General features: G+C 35.9%; 1 protein-coding gene across 5 annotated transcripts in view; it reads right to left on the bottom strand.

The window, feature by feature from the left end:
• The window catches only part of WDFY3 (WD repeat and FYVE domain containing 3), a 315830-nt gene that overhangs the window by 148834 nt on the left and 143123 nt on the right, over positions 1-23873 (bottom strand). For all 5 annotated transcript variants that reach the window (XM_023222515.2, XM_023222514.2, XM_023222517.2 and 2 more), the window contains 4 exons: positions 19857-20018; positions 14075-14267; positions 11700-11886; positions 9216-9382 (listed from right to left, as the gene is read on the bottom strand). In XM_023222515.2, coding sequence (XP_023078283.1) covers positions 9216-9382; positions 11700-11886; positions 14075-14267; positions 19857-20018 — 709 coding nt within the window. The remainder of the gene's footprint in view (positions 1-9215; positions 9383-11699; positions 11887-14074; positions 14268-19856; positions 20019-23873) is intronic.

Genomic DNA, 23873 nt, shown 5'->3' with positions numbered 1-23873 from the left:
TAATTTCCTGGACACTTACACTCTTCCAAGACTAAACCAGGAAGAAGTTGAATCCCTGAATAGACCAATAGCAGGCTCTGAAATTGAGGCAATAATTAATAGCCTACCAACCAAAAAAAGTCCAGGACCAGATGGATTCACAGCTGAATTCTACCAGAGGTACAAGGAGGAGCTGGTACCATTCCTTCTGAAACTATTCCAATCAATAGAAAAAGAGGGAATCCTCCCTAACTCATTTTATGAGGCCAACATCATCCTGATACCAAAGCCTGGCAGAGACGCAACAAAAAAAGAAAATTTTAGACCAATATCCCTGATGAACATCGATGCAACAATCCTCAATAAAATACAGGCAATGCAGATTCAGCAGCACATCAAAAAGCTTATCCACCATGATCAAGTGGGCTTCATCCCTGGGATGTAAAGCTGCTTCAACATTCGCAAATCAATAAACATAATCCAGCATATAAACAGAACCAAAACAAGAACCACATGATTATCTCAATAGATGCAGAAAAGGCTTTTGACAAAATTCAACAGCCCTTCATGCTAAAAACGCTCAACAAATTCGGTATTGATGGAACGTACCTCAAAATAATAAGAGCTATTTATGACAAACCCACAGCTAATATCATACTGAATGGGCAAAAACTGGAAAAATTCCCTTTGAAAACTGGCACAAGACAGGGATGCCCTCTCTCACCACTCCTATTCAACATAGTGTTGGAAGTTCTGGCTAGGGCAATCAGGCAAGAGAAAGAAATCAAGGGTATCCAGTTAGGAAAAGAAGAAGTCAAATTGTCCCTGTTTGCAGATGACATGATTGTATATTTAGAAAACCCCATAGTCTCAGCCCAAAATCTCCTTAAGCTGATAAGCAACTTCAGCAAAGTCTCAGGATACAAAATTAATGAGCAAAAATCACAAGCATTCTTATACACCAGTAACAGTCAAACAGAGAGCCAAATCATGAATGAACTTCCATTCACAATTGCTTCAAAGAGAATAAAATACCTAGGAATCCAACTTACAAGGGATGTAAACGACCTCTTCAAGGAGAACTACAAACCACTGCTCAGTGAAATCAAAGAGGACACAAACAAATGGAAGAACATACCATGCTCATGGATAGGAAGAATCAATATCGTGAAAATGGCCATACTGCCCAAGGTTATTTATAGATTCAATGCCATCCCCATCAAGCTACCAATGAGTTTCTTCACCGAATTGGAAAAAACTGCTTTAAAGTTCATATGGAACCAAAAAAGAGCCCACATTGCCAAGACAATCCTAAGTCAAAAGAACAAAGCTGGAGGCATCACGCTACCTGACTTCAAACTATACTACAAGGCTACAGTCACCAAAACAGCATGGTACTGGTACCAAAACAGAGATATAGACCAATGGAACAGAACAGAGTCCTCAGAAATAATACCACACATCTACAGCCATCTGATCTCTGACAAACCTGAGAGGAACAAGAAATGGGGAAAGGATTCCCTATTTAATAAATGGTGCTGGGAAAATTGGCTAGCCAAAAGTAGAAAGCTGAAACTGGATCCTTTCCTTACTCCTTATACGAAGATTAATTCAAGATGGATTAGAGACTTAAATGTTAGACCTAATACCATAAAAACCCTAGAAGAAAATCTAGGTAGTACCATTCAGGACATAGGCATGGGCAAGGACTTCATGTCTAAAACACCAAAAGCAACGGCAGCAAAAGCCAAAATTGACAAATGGGATCTAATTAAACTAAAGAGCTTCTGCACAGCAAAAGAAACTACCATCAGAGTGAACAGGCAACCTACAGAATGGGAGAAAATTTTTGCAATCTACTCATCTGACAAAGGGCTAATATCCAGAACCTACAAAGAACTCAAACAAATTTACAAGAAAAAAACAAACAACCCCATCAAAAAGTGGGCAAAGGATATGAACAGACATTTCTCAAAAGAAGACATTCATACAGCCAACAGACACATGAAAAAATGCTCATCATCACTGGCCATCAGAGAAATGCAAATCAAAACCACAATGAGATACCATCTCACACCAGTTAGAATGGCAATCATTAAAAAGTCAGGAAACAACAGGTGCTGGAGAGGATATGGAGAAATAGGAACACTTTTATACTGTTGGTGGGATTGTAAACTAGTTCAACCATTATGGAAAACAGTATGGCAATTCCTCAAGGATCTAGAACTAGATGTACCATATGACCCAGCCATCCCACTACTGGGTATATATCCAAAGGATTATAAATCATGCTGCTATAAAGACACATGCACACGTATGTTTACTGCAGCACTATTCACAATAGCAAAGACTTGGAATCAACCCAAATGTCCATCAGTGACAGACTGGATTAAGAAAATGTGGCACATATACACTATGGAATATTACGCAGCCATAAAAAAGGATGAGTTTGCGTCCTTTGTAGGGACATGGATGCAGCTGGAAACCATCATTCTTAGCAAACTATCACAAGAACAGAAAACCAAACACTGCATGTTCTCACTCATAGGTGGGAACTGAACAATGAGATCACTTGGACTCGGGAAGGGGAACATCACACATCGGGGCCTATCATGGGGAGGGGGGAGGGGGGAGGGGGGAGGGATTGCATTGAGAGTTATACCTGATATAAATGACGAATTGATGGGTGCTGACGAGTTGATGGGTGCAGCACACCAACATGGCACAAGCATACATATGTAACAAACCTGCACGTTATGCACATGTACTCTAGAACTTACAGTATAATAAAAAAAAAAAAAATTGCATTGTAAAAATAAAAAAAAAAAGAAGTAGGAAAATAGGAGGGGAAAAATTTTCTAAAATCCAGTTTTTCTTTATAATTAGAACACTATGATTTTTATAAATTTTAAGCTGGAAGTTTGTTTTGTTTTCTAGCTAAAAGTACAATTTACTCATATATACATTTGTTAAAGCAGTTTATGGCCAGCCATTCAAACATAACAAATGGAAAAAAAAAAAAATTTTTATACATGGCTCTGGTGAGGCAAATTAGTGACAATAATTATAAAGAAATTAAGACAGAAAGTTATATTTGAAGTACATGAAAATAAGCAGCTTGCTTCTAAAAGTAGTCCCCAAAACAATAGGTATTAGGAGTATGTGGCATTTCCAAGTATTACCAAAAAATTAACAAAGTGCCTTACAGAATAAGCTGGATTTTAGAAAGAGAATAAACCAGAGAACTACCAAAATTCTTAAATGGAGTAGAAAGAATGCTCAGGGCTGGAGGCAGTAGCTCATGCCAGTAGTCCCAGCACTTTGGGAAGATTGCCTGAGGCCAGGGGTTCTAGACTAGCCTGGCTAACATAGCAAGACCACCTCCATTTCTACAGGAGATTAAAAAAAAAAAATTAGCTGGGGATGGTGGCATGTGCCTGTAGTTCTAGCTACTCGGGAGGCTGAAGCAGGAGGACTGCTTGAGCACAGGAGTTTGAGGTTGCAGTGAGCTATGATCACACCACTGCACCTTAGCCTGAGTGACAGAAAGCAATCCTGTCTGTAAAACAAACAAACAAACAAAAAAGAATGCTCAGAAATCCTGACTTGGACATTTCTTAAAAACACAGGGAATTTAAAAAATCTCCAGCCTATATATGATTTCAATTTTCTGATTTCTTATTTATAACATACATGGAAAATACCAAAAGTTTATCTTTGTTTCCTGTGTCTATTAGTCTATCTAAGTTTGTTTTTCGGTTACTTACAGAATATAAAAAGTAAAGATGTCTGGAAAAGAATAATTGACATCTCAGCAGCTTTTCAAAAAAAATCAGTTCACAGGATTATTAATTTGTATGGAAAATCAAAAGACTTAGAATAGCCAATGATTTCGAGAAGAAAGAACAAAACTGGACAACTTACGTGTCCTGGTTTTAGGCTTATTATAAAGCTACAGCAATCAAGACTGTGGTATTGGCTTAAGGATAGACACATGGATCAATCAAACAAAATTCAGAAAGTGTCTCAGATATATGTAGTGATATATGATATTTTCAACAAAGGTCTTGGAACATTCAGATATCCATATTAAAAAAAGAAACCAGTACTTTCTACCCTCTATAATAATAACTTAAAATGTATTAGAGACCTTAATTTAAGAGTTAAAATATGAAACACTGGATAAAGAAAAAAAATAGAAAAAAAATATTAGAGATCTTTGTGAATCTGAGTAAAGATTTCTTTTATAGGAGAAAAACAATCACAAAATATTCTTGAAATGAAAAACTGGACTCCATCAAAATTTAAAACTTGCATTTCTCAAAAGATGCATTAAAAAAACCCCAGCAAGTCAAGACGAAGAGAACACACTTCCAAAATACATATTAAGGGATAAAGAACTTATACAGAATATCTAAAGAACTCTTGTAACTCCAATAAAACAACCCTATCAAACAATGGGCACAGAGATCTGAACCAAGGTAGAGAAACAGATGGTGACAAAGCACATAAAAAATGTAAAACTTCATTAGTCAATTAGAAAAATGAAAATTAAAATAACAATTAGACATTATTACATACTTAGTAGAAGTCTAAAATTAAAAGGACTAACAATACCAAGTGTTACTGACAACGTCAAGTAACTGGAACTGACATTACTGATGTGAATGCAAAAATGAGACAGCCAGTTCAGAAAATATTCTGGCAGCTTCTCATAAAGTTAAACATACATTTACCATATGGTCTAGCACTTTCACTGCTCTGTATTTAGCTAAAAGAAATGAAAACGTATGTCCACAGAAAGATTTGTTTTATATAAATGTCCACTGTTGCTTTATTCCTGATAGTCAAATAAATGTCCATCAGCTGGTGAAGAGATACACAAATTGTGGGCTATCCAAACAATGAAGTAATACCCAGCATTAAAAAGGAGCAAACTTCTGATACACGCAATAATATGGGTGATTCTCCAAAGTATTACAATATTCCCCTCATTTTCATGGTTTTATTTTCTGTGGTTTCAGTTACCCATGGTTAATCACAGTCTGAAAATATTACATACAATAGATATTTTAAGAGAGAGAGAGTGCTCATGCTCTTGAGAGCACATATTTACATAACTTTTATTATTGTATATTACTATAATTTTTATATTTTATTATTATTGTTAATCTCTTACTATGACAAATTTATAAATTCAACTTTACCATATGTATGTATGTGGAAGAAAAACACAGAATATATATGGTTTGGTATTATCTGTTGTTTCAGGTATTACTGGGGACCTTGGAACACATTCTTCCCGATTAAGAGGGGAGTGATTAGATAGAATCACTTAAAGTTTATCTAAAGAATCCAGATACACAAAAACTACATACTGTATGATTACAGTGTATTACTCATCAAATTCAACACTCAAATGAATAGATTTAATGTACACAAATTACACCTCAATACTGCTAGAAAATATAAAACACAACCTATTCCACATTCTTTCCATAATGGAATACAGCTATTTCCTTTGATTCTTGCAATAACGCTGAAAGTAGACCATGGGAAACAGAAAATTTTGAGTTATACAGGAAACTCAAAATGATGTAGCTTGACCCATTCACTATATAGAAGATTATGCCAGTTTTTCTGAAGAAGAAACCGATGTTTAGAAAAGTTAGGTCACTTATGATTACATAAATTCTGACTCTTAGGGCATCATCCTTTCTAGAGAGCCTTACTTTCATAGACATTATGTCACTGGATCCTCTCAATAACCCTGGGAGGTGCTAGGTTATATGACTATTATCCCTGTTATGAATGAGAAAAAACCAGGCAATGATATATGCTAAGGATTAATTTTGCTTCATTATTACAAAATTATACTGTTGTAATTAGCTATTATGCCAATATCAACATCACATTGATAAACCAAATGAAACAACAATAAAGTATAAAATAGGAATTACATTGCTACGATATTTTTATGTTAATTCGTAGAAAGAGTTAACTGCAGAATGGTTAAGCTGGAATCTATAAATCAGAAGTTTTCTGAGAAGCCCCTATTTTTTTCTTTTACTTTGTTTGTTTGTTTGTTTATTTATTTATTTATTTATTTTATTATACTTTAAGTTCTAGGGTACATGTGTACAACGTGCAGGTTTGTTACATATGTATACATGTGCCATGTTGGTGTGCTGCACCCATTAAGTTGTCATTTGCATTAGGTATACCTCCTAATGCTATCCCTTCCTCCTACCACCCCCCCCACAACAGGCCCTGGTGTGTGATGTTCCCCTTCTTGTGTCCAAGTGTACTCACTGTTCAATTCCCACCTATGAGTGAGAACATGCAGTGTTTGGTTTTCTGTCCTTGTGACAGTTTGCTCAGAACGATGGTTTCCAGCTTCATCCATGTCCCTACAAAGGACATGAACTCATCCTTTTTTATGGCTGCATAGTATTCCATGGTGTATATGTGCCACATTTTCTTCATCCAGTCTAACATTGATGGACATTTGGGTTGGTTCCAAGTCTTTGCTATTGTGAATAGTGCTGATGAATAAACATATGTGTGCACGTGTCTTTTTGGCAGCATGATTTATAATCCTTTGGGTACATACCCAGTAATGGGATGGCTGGGCCAAATGGTATTTCTAGTTCTAGATCCGTGAGGAATCACCACATTGTCTTCCACAATGGTTGAACTAGTTTACAGTCCCACCAACAGTATAAAAGTGTTCCTATTTCTCCACATCCTCTCCAGCACCTGTTGTTTCCTGACCTTTTATTGATTTTCATTCTAACTGGTGTGAGATGGTATCTCATTGTGGTTTTGATTTGCGTGTCTCTGATGGCCAGTGATCATGAGCATTTTTTCATGTTGTCTGTTGGCTGCATAAATGTCTTCTTTTGAGAAGCGTTTCTTCATATCTTTCACCCACTTTTTGATGGGGTTGTTTTTTTCTTGTAAGTTTGTTTGAGTTCTTTGTAGATTCTGGATATTAGCCCTTTGTCAGATGAGTAGATTGCAAAAATTTTTTCCCATTCTGTAGGTTGTCTGTTCACTCTGATGGTAGTTTCTTTCGCTGTGCAGAAGCTCTTTAGTTTAATTAGATCCCATTTGTCAATTTTGGCTTTTGTTGCCATTGCTTTTGGTGTTTTAGTCATGAAGTCCTTGCCCATGCCTATGTCCTGAATGGTATTGCCTAGGTTTTCTTCTAGGGTTTTTATGGTTTTAAGTCTAACATTTAAGTCTCTAATCTACCTTGAATTAATTTTTGTATAAGGTGTAAGGAAGGGATCCAGTTTCAGCTTTCTACATATGGCTAGCCAGTTTTCCAGGCACCATTTATTAAATAGGGAATCCTTTCCCCATTTCTTGTTTTCGTCAGGTTTGTCAAAGATCAGATGGTTGTAGATGTGTGGTATTATGTCTGAGGGCTCTGTTCTGTTCCATTAGTCTATATCTCTGTTTTGGTACCAGTACCATGCTGTTTTGGTTACTGTAGCCTTGTAGTACAGTTTGAAGTCAGGTAGCGTGATGCCTCCATCTTCGTTCTTTTGGCTTAGGACTGTCTTAGCGATGCGGGCTCTTTTTGGCTCCATATGAACTTAAAAGCAGTATTTTCCATTTCTGTGAACAAAGTCATTGGTAGCTTGATGGGGATGGCATTGAATCTATAAATTACCTTAGGCAGTATGGCCATTTTCACGATATTGATTCTTCCTAGCCATGAGCTTGGAATGTTCTTCCATTTGTTTGTGTCCTGTTTTATTTTGCTGAGCAGTGGTTTGTAGTTCTCCTTGAAGAGGTCTTTTGCTTTTAAGAGAAAGAGGGTCTTGCTCTGTCACCCAGGCTGGAGTGCAGTGGTGTAATGATTGCTCACTGCAGCTTTGAACTCCCGGGCTCAAAAGATCCTCCTGTGTAGCTGGGATTACAGGTGTGAATTGCCACACTATTTTTTTCTTAATAGTAAATAAAATGAAACCTTAAATCACTTAGGAAAATGTAGATTTCTCCCTACTTACTGCAGAGACTCATTTAAAAGGTTCTAAACGACTTATGTACTGAGGGTACATCATATCACACTGTTTGATGATGCCATCTCTTTTCATTTATTTAAAGACTGTTGATTTCTACGTCATAACATATATAGATATGTATTATAAATTTAAATAACCAGACATGTTGGTATTTTTTGGCTGGTTAAATTTTATATGGAAATATCAAGATCCTACTGAATACTCAGTAAGTGACAGTCATGTGACTAAAAACTATTGGAGGCCTCCAGGCTCAGGTTACTTTGAAATGATTACTGTGCATTTTTTGAAAAATAAAATACATAATAAAACCAGCTAACATAATTACGTAATTAAATATTATTAAGATCCAAATGTTTGGAAATCTAGACTATAAAAATTTATCCTCTGACCTGAATGAAATAATGTAACCCCTGTACTTAGATTTTGCTTAGTTTTAAACAAAATATAAGCAGTTATACTTCATGCTGTCCATAGTCAGCCGCTGTATCCATGGGTTCTGTATGTGTGGATTCAATCAATCACAGATGAAAAATATTAAAGAAAAAAAAGGTGTGGTTGCATCGGTACTGAACATGTACAGACCTTTTTCCTTGTCATTATTTCCTAAACAATATAGTAAAATAAGAACATAGCATTTACATTGTATTTGGTATTGTAAGTAATCTAGAGATTATTTATTTAAAGTATATGGGAATACACATGTAGGTTATATGCAAATACTATACCATTTTATATCAGGGACTTGAGTGTCTATGGATTTTGGTATCTGCGACAGGTCCTGGAACCAATCCCCCACAGATACTGAGGGATGATTGTATATCTTAATAGGTACAGAGATTAGACTGAAAATTGAGTTCTATTCATGTAAAGTAGAAATGCATGAAGTGCCAGCATTCAAAAGAAGCATGTTTTGATTAAATTGTTTGAATGTTAAAAAAAAAAAATACTGTAATATAAATCTCCTGTTTGATTTTATGATATTTTTACAATATTATTTTCAGGTATTTGATCCGCTAGATTAAAGATTATTACTTAAGAAATACTTAAACAGACTTAAACCATTAAAAAAAAAAGTTTTAAGGGAAACAACATATTACTTTTATATATATAACATAAACAAAAAGTAATATACCAAAATAAGACAAATCAATTCTTTCTCTATTTTTCTCAGTAGCACAGAAGGGAAAAAACAAGACTCACCTTTGCCTGCAGGCTGAGGTACTGCAAATCCAGGCAATAAAAATGGTGCCCCTGTGGTAATACCAGCTGGTTTTAGTTCATTGACACCATATGTTGTTAGGGAAGTTATCAGATTAACAAGATCTTTCAAGGCATCTTTGGATTCTGCCTCTTTTGCTTGCTCCAATCTAGAAAAGTATGATTTAGAAAGTATTTTTTCTCTTTGGTTGTGCTCTCAGATTTAACACAGAAAGTATTTTTCAATTTTATATGCAGTAAATAAATGTATAAAGTACTCTGAGAAGTACTGAAAGAACACTGGGGTAATTAGGGAATTATCTTTTAACCATGGCTTTACTGAGAACACAAAATGGGTTGCAACAAATATCTTATTTTAAAAAAAATAGATTTATTGGGTATTTCCCCTTAAAAGAAGTAATTATTCTCATTAAAATAAACTTGGAGAATGTCAAAAAGTAGGAAAGAAGAAAAAGTATGATTAGCTTCACAAACACAATTAACATTCTTATATATTTCTTAAGCTTATCTTTTTAACATGAAAAGTTTAGTTTTTACAATATTTATTCTCATACTATATACAGAATGTTGTAACCAATTTTTTTCCTTTACTAGTACTGTATGTGTACTTCCACACGTTAGTGTAAGCTTTCACAGGTAAGCTTTCAGGGGCCATACAGAGCCAACCACACATTTGGGGAGGGAGAGGTCCAACAGCCGGCAGAATACAAAAGCACTAATAAATAAAATCTTGTCTACATTTTGGATTGTATCTTTAGGATCAATAAACAAATGAAATTATTGTATCAGATTACCAACATTTTTAAGGCTCTTAGTATCTTGCCAACCTACACTTTCAAAGGATGAATCAATTAATACCCCTCTAGCAATGTGAAGTGGTTATTTAATCAACTTCCATATGTATTTATAAATTTGCATATATATGCAAAATGATATTCTTAGGGGTTATCTACTATCAACTAGCAGCAACTAGGTTAAATTGATGTTACAAATAACAAGTTCTGGCCAGGCATGGTGGCTTACACCTATAATCTTGGTGCTTTGGGAGGCTAAGGCAGGAGGACTGCTTGAGGCTAGGAGTTTGGCACCAGCCTGGGCAACATAGGCTCTACAAAAAAATAAAATAAATAAAACAAAATATAGCTGGGTGTAGCTACTTAGGAAATTGAGATATTAGGATCTCTTGTGTTCAAAATTATAGTGAGCTATGATTATGCCACTGCACTCCAACCTCGGAACATAATGAGACCCTAGAGGGAGGGAGGGAGGGAAGGAGAGAGACAAGTAAGTTTACGAAACAGTGGTGTCTTACAATAGATCAAATGATTTAAAAATAATTAATGGCCCAAGAATAGCTGCTGAAAAATGATGAGTATCTTCTTCTTAAAATCTGTAACCAGCCACTTTCTTTTTTTTTTTTTTTTTTTTTTGAGGCGGAGTCTCTCTCTGTCGCCCGGACTGGAGTGCAGTGGCCGGATCTCAGCTCACTGCAAGCTCCGCCTCCCGGTTTTACGCCATTCTCCTGCCTCAGCCTCCCGAGTAGCTGGGACTACAGGCGCCCGCCACCTCGCCCGGCTAGTTTTTGTATTTTTAGTAGAGATGGGGTTTCACCGTGTTAGCCAGGATGGTCTCGATCTCCTGACCTCGTGATCCGCCCGTCTCGGCCTCCCAAAGTGCTGGGATTACAGGCTTGAGCCACCGCGCCCGGCCTACCAGCCACTTTCTAAGTATGTGCATTAATCATTTGTAATGGAAAAGGGGGTAACACATTTTGAAATCATTAATTTTTTTCATATACACAATCATAAGGTTTCATTTCATCTACATAATTATTCTTGTTATTAAGTACATTAATAAAAAGTCTAGAAGTACTATAAAATAAAGAGCCAAAAATATATTTAAGAGTTTATACTTTAAGAAGATAATAATTCATCTAAATTCTTCACCTTCAGCTACTAAAGAGCAGATTTATGCTTCATATCTAACCTCTGACTTTACCATGTTTGTGGCCTGAATTTGGCAATTTAACTCTAAATTCAGGTTTCCACTCTGTTGGCAGAACAGGAATAAAAAGAAGGGAGTAGGCCAGGTGTGGTGGCTCATGACTGTAATCTCAGAACTTTGGGAGGCCGAAGGATCGCTTGAGGCCAAGAGTTTGAGATCAGCCTGGGCAACATAGCAAGATCCTGCCTCTATAAAAAATGTTTAAAAATTAGCTGGGTGTGGTGGTACATGCCTGTAGTCCTAGCTACTTGGGAGGATGAGGTGGGAGGACCATTTGAGCCCAGGAATATGAAGCTACAGTGAGCTGTGATTGCACCAGGAAAAGCAGGGAGTAAAGCCAGGTATACATTAAATAAGTGTTTCATTAACCTGCTTTTCCTATAACACCAAATCACATTGTTTTCTTTGATAAAAAAGACTGAGTAGACATTTAAAACATATTCTTAAATTGCGCAGTCTTACCTAAGCAAGAGATCACAAAGAAAATTATATCCTTGCCATATCCGAAAATCATCCAGAAGTGTTTGGGAAACATCACTGGAATCTTTGAGGAAACAAGAAAGCCCAGCAAACATTTCAACAATTTCTAGGGGAGACAGGTCATCTGATTGCTGCATATTCTGAACACATGTAGATAAACACTCTTTCTCTGTAAGAATAGATAATTAAATAAATATGCATTATTCCTGACAATTGCTTAAAAATTTTTTAATTGTTAACTGTTGTTTAATGAAACATTACATTTTAACATATCTGTAAAATACCATGAGATAAATGTAACATTCTAAAAGTCAATGTAAGAGTCATATGCATTGGGAAAGCACTGCCTCTAGGTAGTAAACAAAGGATAATACAGAAACGTGCTGAAAAATACTTGACATGTATGTACATGTAATTTTTTCACATATTTTGATGTTTTATTAAACAAATGGCCACTGCCAAATCATATTTTTGATATTTTATATTGATATAGTAACAAGATGAAAAAAGCAAAAACTATCTTCTAAGTTTAAGAAGAAAAATCTAGTAATTAGTTAAAACTTTAAGTTAGGGAGAATATACAGCCTGGCTAACATGGTGAAACCTCGTCTCTACTAAAAATACAAAAATTAGATGGGTGTAGTTGCACGTGCCTGTAGTCCCAGCTACTCGGGAGGCTGAGGTAGGAGAATCACTTGAACCTGGGAGGCAGAGATTGCAGTGAGCCGAGATCATGCCACTGCACTGCACTCCAGCCTGCGTGACAGGGCAAGACTGTCTCAAAAAAATAAAATAAAATAAAATAAAACAAAAAAGTAAATTAGAGAGACTATAGACAAATGAGATACAGAAATACTTTAGGAAATAAAATTTTTAAAATTTTATTTGTATATTACTAGTTTAAAACACAGTTATATCTTATGCCTGATTCAGGATTTGTAGCATTTCAAGGAAGACTTTCACTTTCTTATCTTTGGTAATATGTATTTGTATAAAGAAACTTACTGTTACATAACAAAAGCTAAGATTTAACAGAGGAATGGGAGGAAATATGCATTTAATAACTGACTCATATATCAGGTGCTAGCTTTCACATATATCATTTAGTAAATGTACGTGAACGAATTGGTGTATTATTTTGAAAGAGTTTCAGGACAATAATATCAGGTAGTTCTCAACTTGATGATTTGAGTTAAGATTTTTCTACTTTATGATGGTGTGAAAAAAACCTGTACTTTATGTACCCATATAAGCATTGTTTTCCACTTTCAGAATAGTATTCAGTAAATTACGAGATATTTAATACTTTATTATAAAGTTGATTTTGTGTTAGATGATCTTACTCAACTATAGGCTAATAAGTGTTCTAGTTACTTTCAGGGTAGGCTAGGCTGTTATGATGTTCGGTAGGTTAAGTATATTAAATGAGTTTTTGACTTACACTATTTTCAAATTATGATGGGTTTATTGGGACATAACCCCATCGTAAATCAAGGAGCATCTGCGTATATATCAAATAAGCAGACTGCTTGAGATGGTAAGGCAACTGTCTCCTATACAGACATTTTAAAAGACAGTTGAATATTACATATACTTTAAACCGACAGTGTCTTCTTATTGCTGATAAAGAATCCACCTAATTCCATCTATGTTGCATAAGACAGATTATTACCTAGCAACTTATGCAATATCTTCAGAAAGACTGGTTACAGGATATCATAAAAAATTCTTTTTTATTCAGTAAAAGAGAGAAGAATAGGCTGTGACACAGAACTTTCATTACATTATGATTGAATTTACACAACAATGAAATTTTTTTTAACTTTTAGAAATATCCATTGTTGGCCAGGTGTAGCGGCTGACACCTGTAATCCCAGCACTTTGGGAAGCCGAGGAGGGTAGATCATGAGGTCAGGAGTTCAAGACCAGCCTGGCCAAGATGGTGAAACCTGTCTCTACTAAAAATACAAAAATCAGCCAGGCATGGTGGTGTGCACCTGTAATCCCAGCTACTCGGGAGGCTAGGGCAGAGAATTGCTTGAACCCAGGAGGTAGAGGCTGCAGTGAGCCGAGATTGCACTACTGCATTCCAGCCTGGGCAACAGAGAGAGACTCCATCTCAAAAAACAAAAAAACAAAAAAAACAAAAAAAAATCTGTTGTTCAGAACTTACGAGGAGAATGTTTTACATTTGAAATGCCCCCACAGATGAAAAAAAATTTTCTTTTCTCTTGGCAAATTTATTTTTTATTTTAAAGAACAAGGTATAGAATACTGAAAGATAAAGATACATCTATTATTAAATGAAGAAAAGTGGAAGAAATTTAGAACACTTAAATATATAAAGAGATATTCACCATGAATATACTTCACTACATTGACACTAAGACCATGACGAGATATGGTCATGAGGACTTCTCCAGCACTCTTTCTCCAAGGCAGGTTATAGGGAGGGCACCAAGAGGTTATTGCACTGAATAGAAGCTGGAGATCATCTTTCTGAGCCAGCTCCTCCGCAGGGGAAACAAAACTGCACAGTTTCACTAAGATCTAAAAAATAAAACAAAACAAGAGTGTGTAAGCAAAAATCAAATAATCTGATTTAAAAATGGGCAAATGAGCTGAATGGACTTCTCTCAAAAGAAGACATAGAAATGGACAACAGGTATATGAAAAAATGCTCAACATCACTAATCATCAGGGAAATGAAAATTAAAACCACAATAAGGTATCACCTCAAGCCAGTTAGAATGGCTATTATCAAAGATAAAAATGAACAGATGCTGGTAAGGATGTAGAGAAAGGGGAACTCCTATATACTGTTAGTGAGAATATAAATTAGTACAGCCATTATGAAAAACAGTATGGAGGATCCTCAGAAAAGTAAAAATAGAACTACCATATGATCTAGCAATCCCACTACTGGGGGTATATATCCAAAGGAAATGAAATCGGTATGTCAAAGAGACAGCTGCACATCCACGTTTACTGCAGCACTATTCCCAATAGCCAAAATTTAGAATCAACCTAAGTGTCCAACAGATGAACGGATAAAGAAAACATGGAATATATATACAATCTAAAACTATTCAGCCATAAAAAAGAATGAAATTTTGTCATTCAAGGCAATATGGATAAGCTTGGAGGACATTATGTTAAGGAAAATAATCCAGGCACAGAAAGATGAATATTGAATGCGTTCATTCACGTGTAGTAGCTTAAAAAGTTGATCTCATAAAAGTAAAGAGTAGAATTTTGGTTACAAAGGGTGGATAAGGGAAAGCCAGTGGGGCGAACTAAAGGCTAGTTAAGGGATACTGAAGTACAGTCAGGAGTAAGTTCTAGTGTTCTATAGCACTATAGGGTGAATATTATTTAAAAAAATTTATTGTATATTTTTAAATAGCTATTAGAATGAATTTTGAATGTTCCCAATGCAAAGAAGTAATAAATGTTTGAGGTGATGGATATATATACACTAGTTACCCTTGATTTGATCATTACACATTGTATACATAAAAATTATTACACTATGACCTATAAATATGTGCGTTGTCAATTAAAATTAATAATGAAAGTTAAAAAACCATAAGACTGTATGTAAGTACATAAATGGCTGATTATGTTATGACAGTAAACTAGTCCTACTTACATCAGCTTATTTTGAAAAAAAAATTTACTATCCTCTCTTCACCCTAATATTTTTGCATACCTTGGCTTGAAACAAGATAAAACAGTATTGCCTTTCCAAGTCAATATTTTATTTTTCTAACTTAGTTCTTTAATTTTTAGTTTGCCACAGGCAAAATGTAATTTTCTTCTCTAAAAGGGACAGTTTTAGCAAAAAAAAAGGAAGTAAAAATAGATCTTTAAAAGCAAAGATATTTTGAAATTGTTTCAATTTTCTATACAAGTAACAGGGGATATTAGAATAATATAAATAATCTTCATTTCAAAGTATTTTAAATCTAGTTGCCAAAAACCTAAAGTCTGGCTTTCAAAGAAGACTCAAGACTTCTTAAGTACTGGAATGAGAACGTATTCTTTAACTGTGATTTGCAGAATACACACTACACAAGGGCACACAGCATTAAGAGCCTGAAACTTGGGAATTCAGCAATGGTTTCTGCCCTCAGTGGGCTCTTCCTTCTAATACCAGTTCAGGTTAGGAAAAGTTAACTTTTCTCTTTGCTAAATTTTCTCATCTAAATATTTTTTGAAATATACAATATGAATGAAATTACTATAATTTATGACATCGTTTTATTATCTTGAAAAAGAGCACTTCATGAAATTTTGATAATTCAGCATCAGTGGAAAATCGCAGCCAGGTGTGGTGGCTCACGCCTGTAATCCTAGAACTTTGGGAGGCTCAAGGTGGGCAGATTGCTTGAGTCCAGGAGTTTCAGACCAGTCTGGGCAACACGGTAAAACTCCATCTCTACAAAAAATTAGCTAGGCATGGTGGCAAGTTACTCAGGAGGCTGAAGTAAGAGGATCACCCGAGCCCAGGAGGTCGAGGCTGCAGTGAGCTATGATCGTGCCACTGCACTTCAGTCTAGATGACAGAGTGAGACCTTTTCTCAAAAAAGAAGAAAAGAAAAGCTCAATAGAAGTATTTGAAATATCACATTTTATCTGAGAAAACTAGGCCTTCCTTTCTCTAATTTCTTCAAAGGCAAAAACTTGCTTAGATATAAAAGCTTTTTAATTCATAGCTGCCAAGTATCAGAAAGGGAAAAAGGTTTAAGAATTCATAAAAACTGGCCAGGCGCGGTGGCTCAAGCCTGTAATCCCAGCACTTTGGGAGGCCGAGACGGGCGGATCACGAGGTCAGGAGATCGAGACCATCCTGGCTAACACAGTGAAACCCCGTCTCTACTAAAAAATACAAAAAACTAGCCGGGCGAGGTGGCGGGCGCCTGTAGTCCCCAGCTACTCCGGAGGCTGAGGCAGGAGAATGGCCTAAACCCGGGAGGTGGAGCTTGCAGTGAGCTGAGATCTGGCCACTGCACTCCAGCCCGGGCGACAGAGTGAGACTTCGTCTCAAAAAAAAAAAAAAAAGAAAAAAAAAAAGAAAAAAAAAAAAAAAAAAATCATAAAAAAAAAAAAAAAATTGTAAAACCAGTAAATATAGGTACCCTTCCCACCAAATGTCTGGAGAAACTGCTGGATACCAAATGTCCATTAATATGTGTAAGATGTCATCATCTTTTATCATATGTGAATACAGACAGTTAAATGCAACAAAAAAGTATATTCTCAGAGGGGTGTATTACTGATTATAGTTGTTGTTGGTTCTGACACTGCCTTATATGATCAGCGAGACAAATGCCAGTTTTCCAATTAGGTACATAGAAAACAAACCCACAAATAATAAAATAATTTTTTACAAATCAAATCACTGTTCTCAAGCTGGATGCAAGGATTTCTTGAATTTGTTGACTTCTAAGATAATTGGTTCATCTTTATAGGCAGTATTCTTATAAATAATCTAGTACGATCCTTTCATTTTACAGAACAGAAAACTGTAAAGTCAATTTATCATTCCTAGCTGGGCATGGTGGCTCATGCCTATAATCCCAGCACTTTGGGAGGCTGAAGCGGGAGGATCACTTGAGCCCAGGAGTTCGAGAACAACCCGGCCAACATGGTGCAACCTCATCTCTACTAAAAACAACAACAACAAAAAACTAGCCAGGCTTGGTGGCACAGCTTGTAATCCCAGCTACTTGGGTGGTTGAGGCACGAAAATCGCTTGAATCAAAGAGGCGGAGGTTGCAGTGAGCCAAGATTGTACCACTTCACTCCAGCCTGGGAAACAGAGTGAGATTGTCTCCAGAAAAATTTTCTCATTCCTCTTCTGCCTCTACACTAACCACTTATATTTGTAAGAACTCTGTTACAAAAGTCCAATCAAGTGTGGCGGACCAATAATTGGCCACATCAACAACAACAAAAAAAACTGAATGCCTGCATGAAGCATTACCAAATGCTAAAGTCCCAGGAAACTATCTGTCACATAATACAAACGTAGGGATTTCATCTATTTAAAACATTTAATAAGCTTGTCTCAATTGGTTTCCTAGACACAATGATGAAAACATTAGCCTGCGATGAGGAACTAAAACAAAGGAAGTGATACACTAAAAGGAGCAGTGAACTACGAGTTGGTAGAGCTAGGTTTTTATTACTGTAACTCATCTTCTGTGGATCATAAACCAGAATATTAGTTTCCACAACTGTAAATGAGGAGTTTGATTTAAATTATCTTTTGAGTCCCTTTTGGCCTTAATATTCAATGACTTCAGTATGCTAAAGTGACTCCCACATGACTGAAAGTCAGCACCTGGTTTTCAAGTAGAAATAATTTTTTAAAAAAACTTTGCTATGCTTACTTAGGTATTAAAAGCATAAAATGGAGATTCCATTTATTACTTAAGGCATTAGTTCTTTAAAAGGGGTTTACTGAAATGAGGCCGCTATTCTAATCAGCAAAGATCAACCCACTACATTCATCGGCAATATCTTCAAGCAGCTATAATTCCTATGCGATTTACTCCTTCATTTATTCCCATTGCTTTTCTCAGCCAATCTAATTCAGGAGTCAGATAGATCTGAGTTCTAATCCTATCTCTGCCATTTGCTTATGTAATCATTTTGGGGAAAAACAAAAGCTTTGAAGTCGTGGGGTTATCCTGCAAATTGAGATGTGAGATGAGAAATGTTAACCACAAGCACAAAAGTATCTAACAGATCAAGTGTTCAATAAATACATTGATTTAGTATTTTACTTGATAATCCTATTCTTTCACTTTCTAAAACTGTCTTGGTCTCACTCTCCTCTGTCCTTTCATCACTAGCAGCTCTACAAAACAGAGTCATCCTTACAGTAAAGAGCCTAGTGACAAGAGGTAAGCCTGCAACCATTATTCCACACAGCTCTATATTTTCTACCCCAATCCACTGTTCTCTTTATTCCCTTCCTGCTCTCAATGGTGATGATGGTGGCAGCGGCAGTAATCACAGTTACTTCTCCTTCCTATCTACTATGTGCTAAGCTGAAAACTGTACCTTTACATATTATGTCATTTAAGCCGCAAAAAAACTTTTAGGTAGATATCATTTTCATTTTACAGGTGCGAAATCTGCATCTTAGATGACTTAGCTTTAGAGAACTAGATCTAAACATGTTGCTGTTTTTAACTGTTGATTGGGTTAAAAACATGTAAAATTTACCATCTTAACTGTTTTAAGTGTGTGGTACTGGTACAGTAGTATTAACTATATGTACACTGCTGTGCAACAGAACTTCTTCATCTTGCAAAACTGAAACTCTATTCCTATCGAAAAATAATTCCCTTTTCTTCTTTGCCTTAGTAGCTAGCCACCAGTATTTTACTTTCTGTTCTACCTGTATGACTACTTTAGATACATCATATGAGTGGAATCATGCAATATTTGTCTTTTTGCATCAAATGTTGTTTTTTTAACACTGTATTAGACCAATGGACAGATTATATACTCTATGCTTGTACGTTGCTTGTTTTGACAATTTTCTCCCAAGAAAGGATATCATACATGATGACTATATTCCTGGGCTAGCTAATAAAAGTCTATCACATGTTTGTTAACGCACAATGCTATTAAAAGAACAGTGCTAATAGTGGGAAAGAAGAGCTTTACAGGTAGGGCAGAGGAGGAGGCAGCCACCACCAAAGTACACTGCCTTTACAAGTGAAATATTTATAGGCTAGGAACTTCCTGTATACAAACAGCAACTAGACAGAATTTCCAGACATTATAAGAAATATTATCCAAATATTTATATCATTTTCAAGAGTTTTCCTTGCTTAGTTCATTTTCGAGACATGCCGATATATCAAATGTAATCTCAATGGCTGGATCTGTTCAGAGAAATAAACTTGCTAATGCCTCACTCAAATGTTCCTGAAAAGAATATTTCAATATTATTTCTGCAGATTCAAAAAATGTGACAATTATATGAGATAAAGTCATAATATCATAAATAAAATGAAATATGAGTTAGTAAATGGAATATGTAGAACATCTATTTAGGAAGTACACCCACTTCCCTTTAAATAGGGTGGACATCCAGGCAAATAGCACCTTTCATACCTGTACAAAAACTTTCTGGAGTAGTCCTCGACGTTCTGCTAGAGGTAGCTCATTCTGTGCACCTCCAACTGCCTCAGGCACATGTGGAAGGTCAAAAAACAGATATAAACATTTAACCAGGGTGGAAGGCACTGACATTGTTGTCATGCAGTCCACAGTTTTCTGGAAAACAAACCAATAAATAAGTGAATAGATAGACAGACACAACTATAACTGGTACAGCCAAATAATTCATAAATGTTAACCCGAAAATTACATATTTTTAAAAATGACTCCAAGTGAAGAAATATACAACTTTGCATTTGAACAATTTTGCTTTAATCAAATAGTGAGATTGAGTTTGTTACATAGTAAATTAGCAATTAAAGGTAATATTTATTTATTAAAAAGCAGCATGTTTCAGGAAGCATAAGCTTTACAATTCAGAAAAACAGACACTTAATAACTATGAACTTCAGCAAACTACTTAATTCTCCTGAGATTCACTTTCCTTTCTTATAAAAATAGATAGAATGATACATCCTTCTCAGGGTTAACATGAGAGTTATGTAAGATAATAAACACAAAGATACATTAAGCACTAAATTGTATATTCATTGTTGCTCTTCTATTATTTTTATCTTTATTCTTATTGTAGATTTTTGAGGCTGGAAAGACACTTGAGTGATAAAGCCATCACTGACACCAATACATCTCCGTATTAGTTTCAAAGATATCCAGAGGAGAAACTCCTCTAGACCTTCTTACGGTACATATTTCAACATTGTTAAGTATCATATATTTATCAAAATTTTCCATGGTACAGTTTGGAACAAAAAGTTTAACCACACTAGAGATCAACAGACTGGCATAATCTGTTGATTAGTTTATTTACTTTCTCATAAAACATTTATTGAGTGTGCAGGGAATGTCAGGCTGTGTGCTGGGAGCTGGGCATGCAAAGATGACGCATCTCTGTCCTTCAGAAGACCACAGTCAACTGGAATTATTAGAGTCCTAAATAATTATGATTTAATCTCTTAAGATTTCAGTCTAACAATGGTAGTACATACAGGCTAATATAAAAGGGATTAACCAATACTGCCAGGAAAGGCATTAAAAAGTATAAGGAATTAAAAAAAAAAAGGGAAAGATCACCTGGAAGATACATAGGAGGTGGTTAGGCCATATGGTACAGTATTTTTGAAGAACCACCGATTCCAAAAATGCTGACTCCTAAAGAGCCACAATAATAATGGCTAACCTTGAATTACTGTTTACTATGTAAGAGGCATAAGGCTAATAAGCACTTTACATACATCATCTTACCTACTACTTAAGTCAACCCCATGAGACACTTCATTTGTAAAATGATGCTTATTTCACAACTGAAGCAACTGAGGTTCATCACTTACATACCCTGCTTTAGGTCAGACAGCTGGCTAAGTGGCCTACAAAGTGTGTATGCTCAATGACCTATGAAAATAGTCTCACGTTTTATTTTGTTGGCAGTCGTGACCCAGTGAAGTGTTACAAACAAAAAGTAAAAGAACTAGATTTCAGAAAATTAACTGGTGGTAATACAGATCATAAATTAAATATAGAGAGCCAGAAGAAAAGGGTAATTAGGAAACTAACTCCCCAAACCACAGAAGAGATGGGGCCAGAACTAATGCAGTAGCAGGGTGATGAAGAAGAGAGAGCTTCAAGACTATCCCTGGAAGATGTGGCCCCTTTCTACATACCCAACCTGCCGTTTCTTGTCTCAAATACTCTAAACCTTTTGTTCTATTCACCTACGATTTACTATTTCTTAACACTTATGTTACCATACATTTAATGTTCAGTTTAAACATCTGCTATGTCTCAAAGTTTACTGAACTCATCTTTCCTTCTACCTTCCCCTTCAAAATGTTTAACTCTCACATTTCTATTTTCAATAGCACTATATATGCCCCATTATTAAATATGATGGTATTATCTTTTCCTGCTTCATCTCTGTCATCTACGCATCGAGTCGGGACCATGTTTTGGTCATCTCTGTATATCGCTGCTACCAGGAGAAAATGTATGACATTTCATTTTCATCTTATTGTAGATAGATTTAAAGTATAACTTGGCATCTAAACTTATAATTTTTAAGTGATTAAGTTTTCATAGAAAATATGAATAAATGTAGAACATTGTATTAGAAGTTAATATTACTTATATTAAATATCAATAGTAAATATTTAAATTATATAAAGTTTTAATAGCAAATAAAGATGTGCTATTTTAAACCAAATTTTGGTATAGTAACACACAGACATTTATAGCTACCATCAACAGCAAACAGAATTGAGATTTTGTTATTCATCCAGTAGAGTCAGATACATGAAAACAATGGTCTACTCCGGGACCATTTGAAGATTACTTAGAATAACCAACCTGCTCCATTTGCCTGAGACTGTGTAGTATCCTGAGATGCAGACCTTTCTATCCTAAAACCTGGAAAATCTCAGGAACACCAGGACAGGTTGGTTACACTAATTCCCTGAGATTTAAAAAAAAAAAAAAAAAAAAAAAAAAGGGCCAGGCACAGTGGCTCACGCATGTAATCCCAGCACTTTGAGAGGCCAAGACAGGTGGATCAACTGAGGTCAGGAGTTCGAGATCAGCCTGGCCAACACAGTGAAATCCCATCTCTACTAAAAATACAAAAATTAGCTGGGTGTGGCGGCACCCGCTTGTATTCTCAGCTACTCAGGAGGCTGAGGCAAGAGAATCACTTGAATCTGGGAGGCGGAGGTTGCAGTGAGCCGAGGTCACACCATTGCACTCCACTCCAGCCTGGGTGACAGAGAAAGACTCCACCTCAAAAAAAAGAAAGAAAAAAAAAAAAGAAAGAAAGAAAAAACACAGCAAAAAATTAAAAAGAAAATAGATAATTCCAAGGAGAAAATTCTAAGAGATAATTACTTTGGGTTACTGACAGGTTTCAGGATATGGTTACTAAGACGTATGCACTATATCTGCTGTGGCCAGTCACCTGGTACAATGATGTTACAGTTACCTAGGTCCGTTATTAAATGATGGGAGGTGTTTGAAAGTCCACTGTAACTTAGACAACAGACATTTCCAAGATTGGTACTGACTTTAGTAGGTAATTATACTCTGGATTTTAGAAGGCTGAATAAACCTCTTTCATTCCCAAAACATCAAAGGCCAAAAAATCAGGTATCCAAATAGCTCATTAATGAGCACATGCAACATATTTCATGACAGATACTGACAGTTGATTTAGAGGAAATAAAAGTAATTTCCAGAATAAATCAAATGAGAAGAAAATATATATTATCCTAAAAACATCAATGTTTCCTTATTTCCCATACAAATTTAAAACTATTTTCCATGTAATTTGTTCTTTATTAGCTGAGTGACTTTACATAAACAGTGATTTTATTTTAATTTTCCTGAGCCAGAGTTTCCCTAACACGGGTGACAAAAGTGTTGGGCTGGGCCTGATAGACCCAGAGTTCCTGAGCTACTTGCCACCAGTCAGAAATAGTCCATCTGTTTGCCCAGAATGCTCTCTACAAATGGTATCATTACAAAAATTTTTTTTTAGAGACAGGGTCTCATTCTGTCACCCAGGCTGGAGTACAGTGCTGTGATTATGGCTCATTGCAGCCTCAACCTCCAGGGCTCAAGCAATCCTCTTGCCACTGCAAGTACAGGTACAGGTTCAGGTACAGGTTCAGCTAATTTTTTTTTTTTTTTTTAGAGATGGGGGTCACTCTATGTTGCCCAGACTGGTCTCAAACTTCTGGGCTCAAGCAACCTTCCCACCTTGGCCTCTCAAAGTGCTGCTGCAATTACAGGTGTGAGCCACTGAGCCCAGCCACAAATGGTTATGTTCCTATGTGTATTACAACATATCGAGATGGAAAGCACTGCTCTAAGCCATGCATTTCCTTATGAGTAAAATGCATAGAACATCAAACTCCTGGCAGAGATGTTATGAGAAGCATGAAATAATGTTTTAAGAGAGTTAGAAGA

This window comes from Piliocolobus tephrosceles, chromosome 3 (assembly GCF_002776525.5).
Source record: "Piliocolobus tephrosceles isolate RC106 chromosome 3, ASM277652v3, whole genome shotgun sequence".
NCBI lineage: Eukaryota > Metazoa > Chordata > Mammalia > Primates > Cercopithecidae > Piliocolobus > Piliocolobus tephrosceles.
The sequence above is the reverse complement of the archived record's forward strand: the minus strand, read 5'-3'. Positions and strand labels throughout refer to the sequence as shown.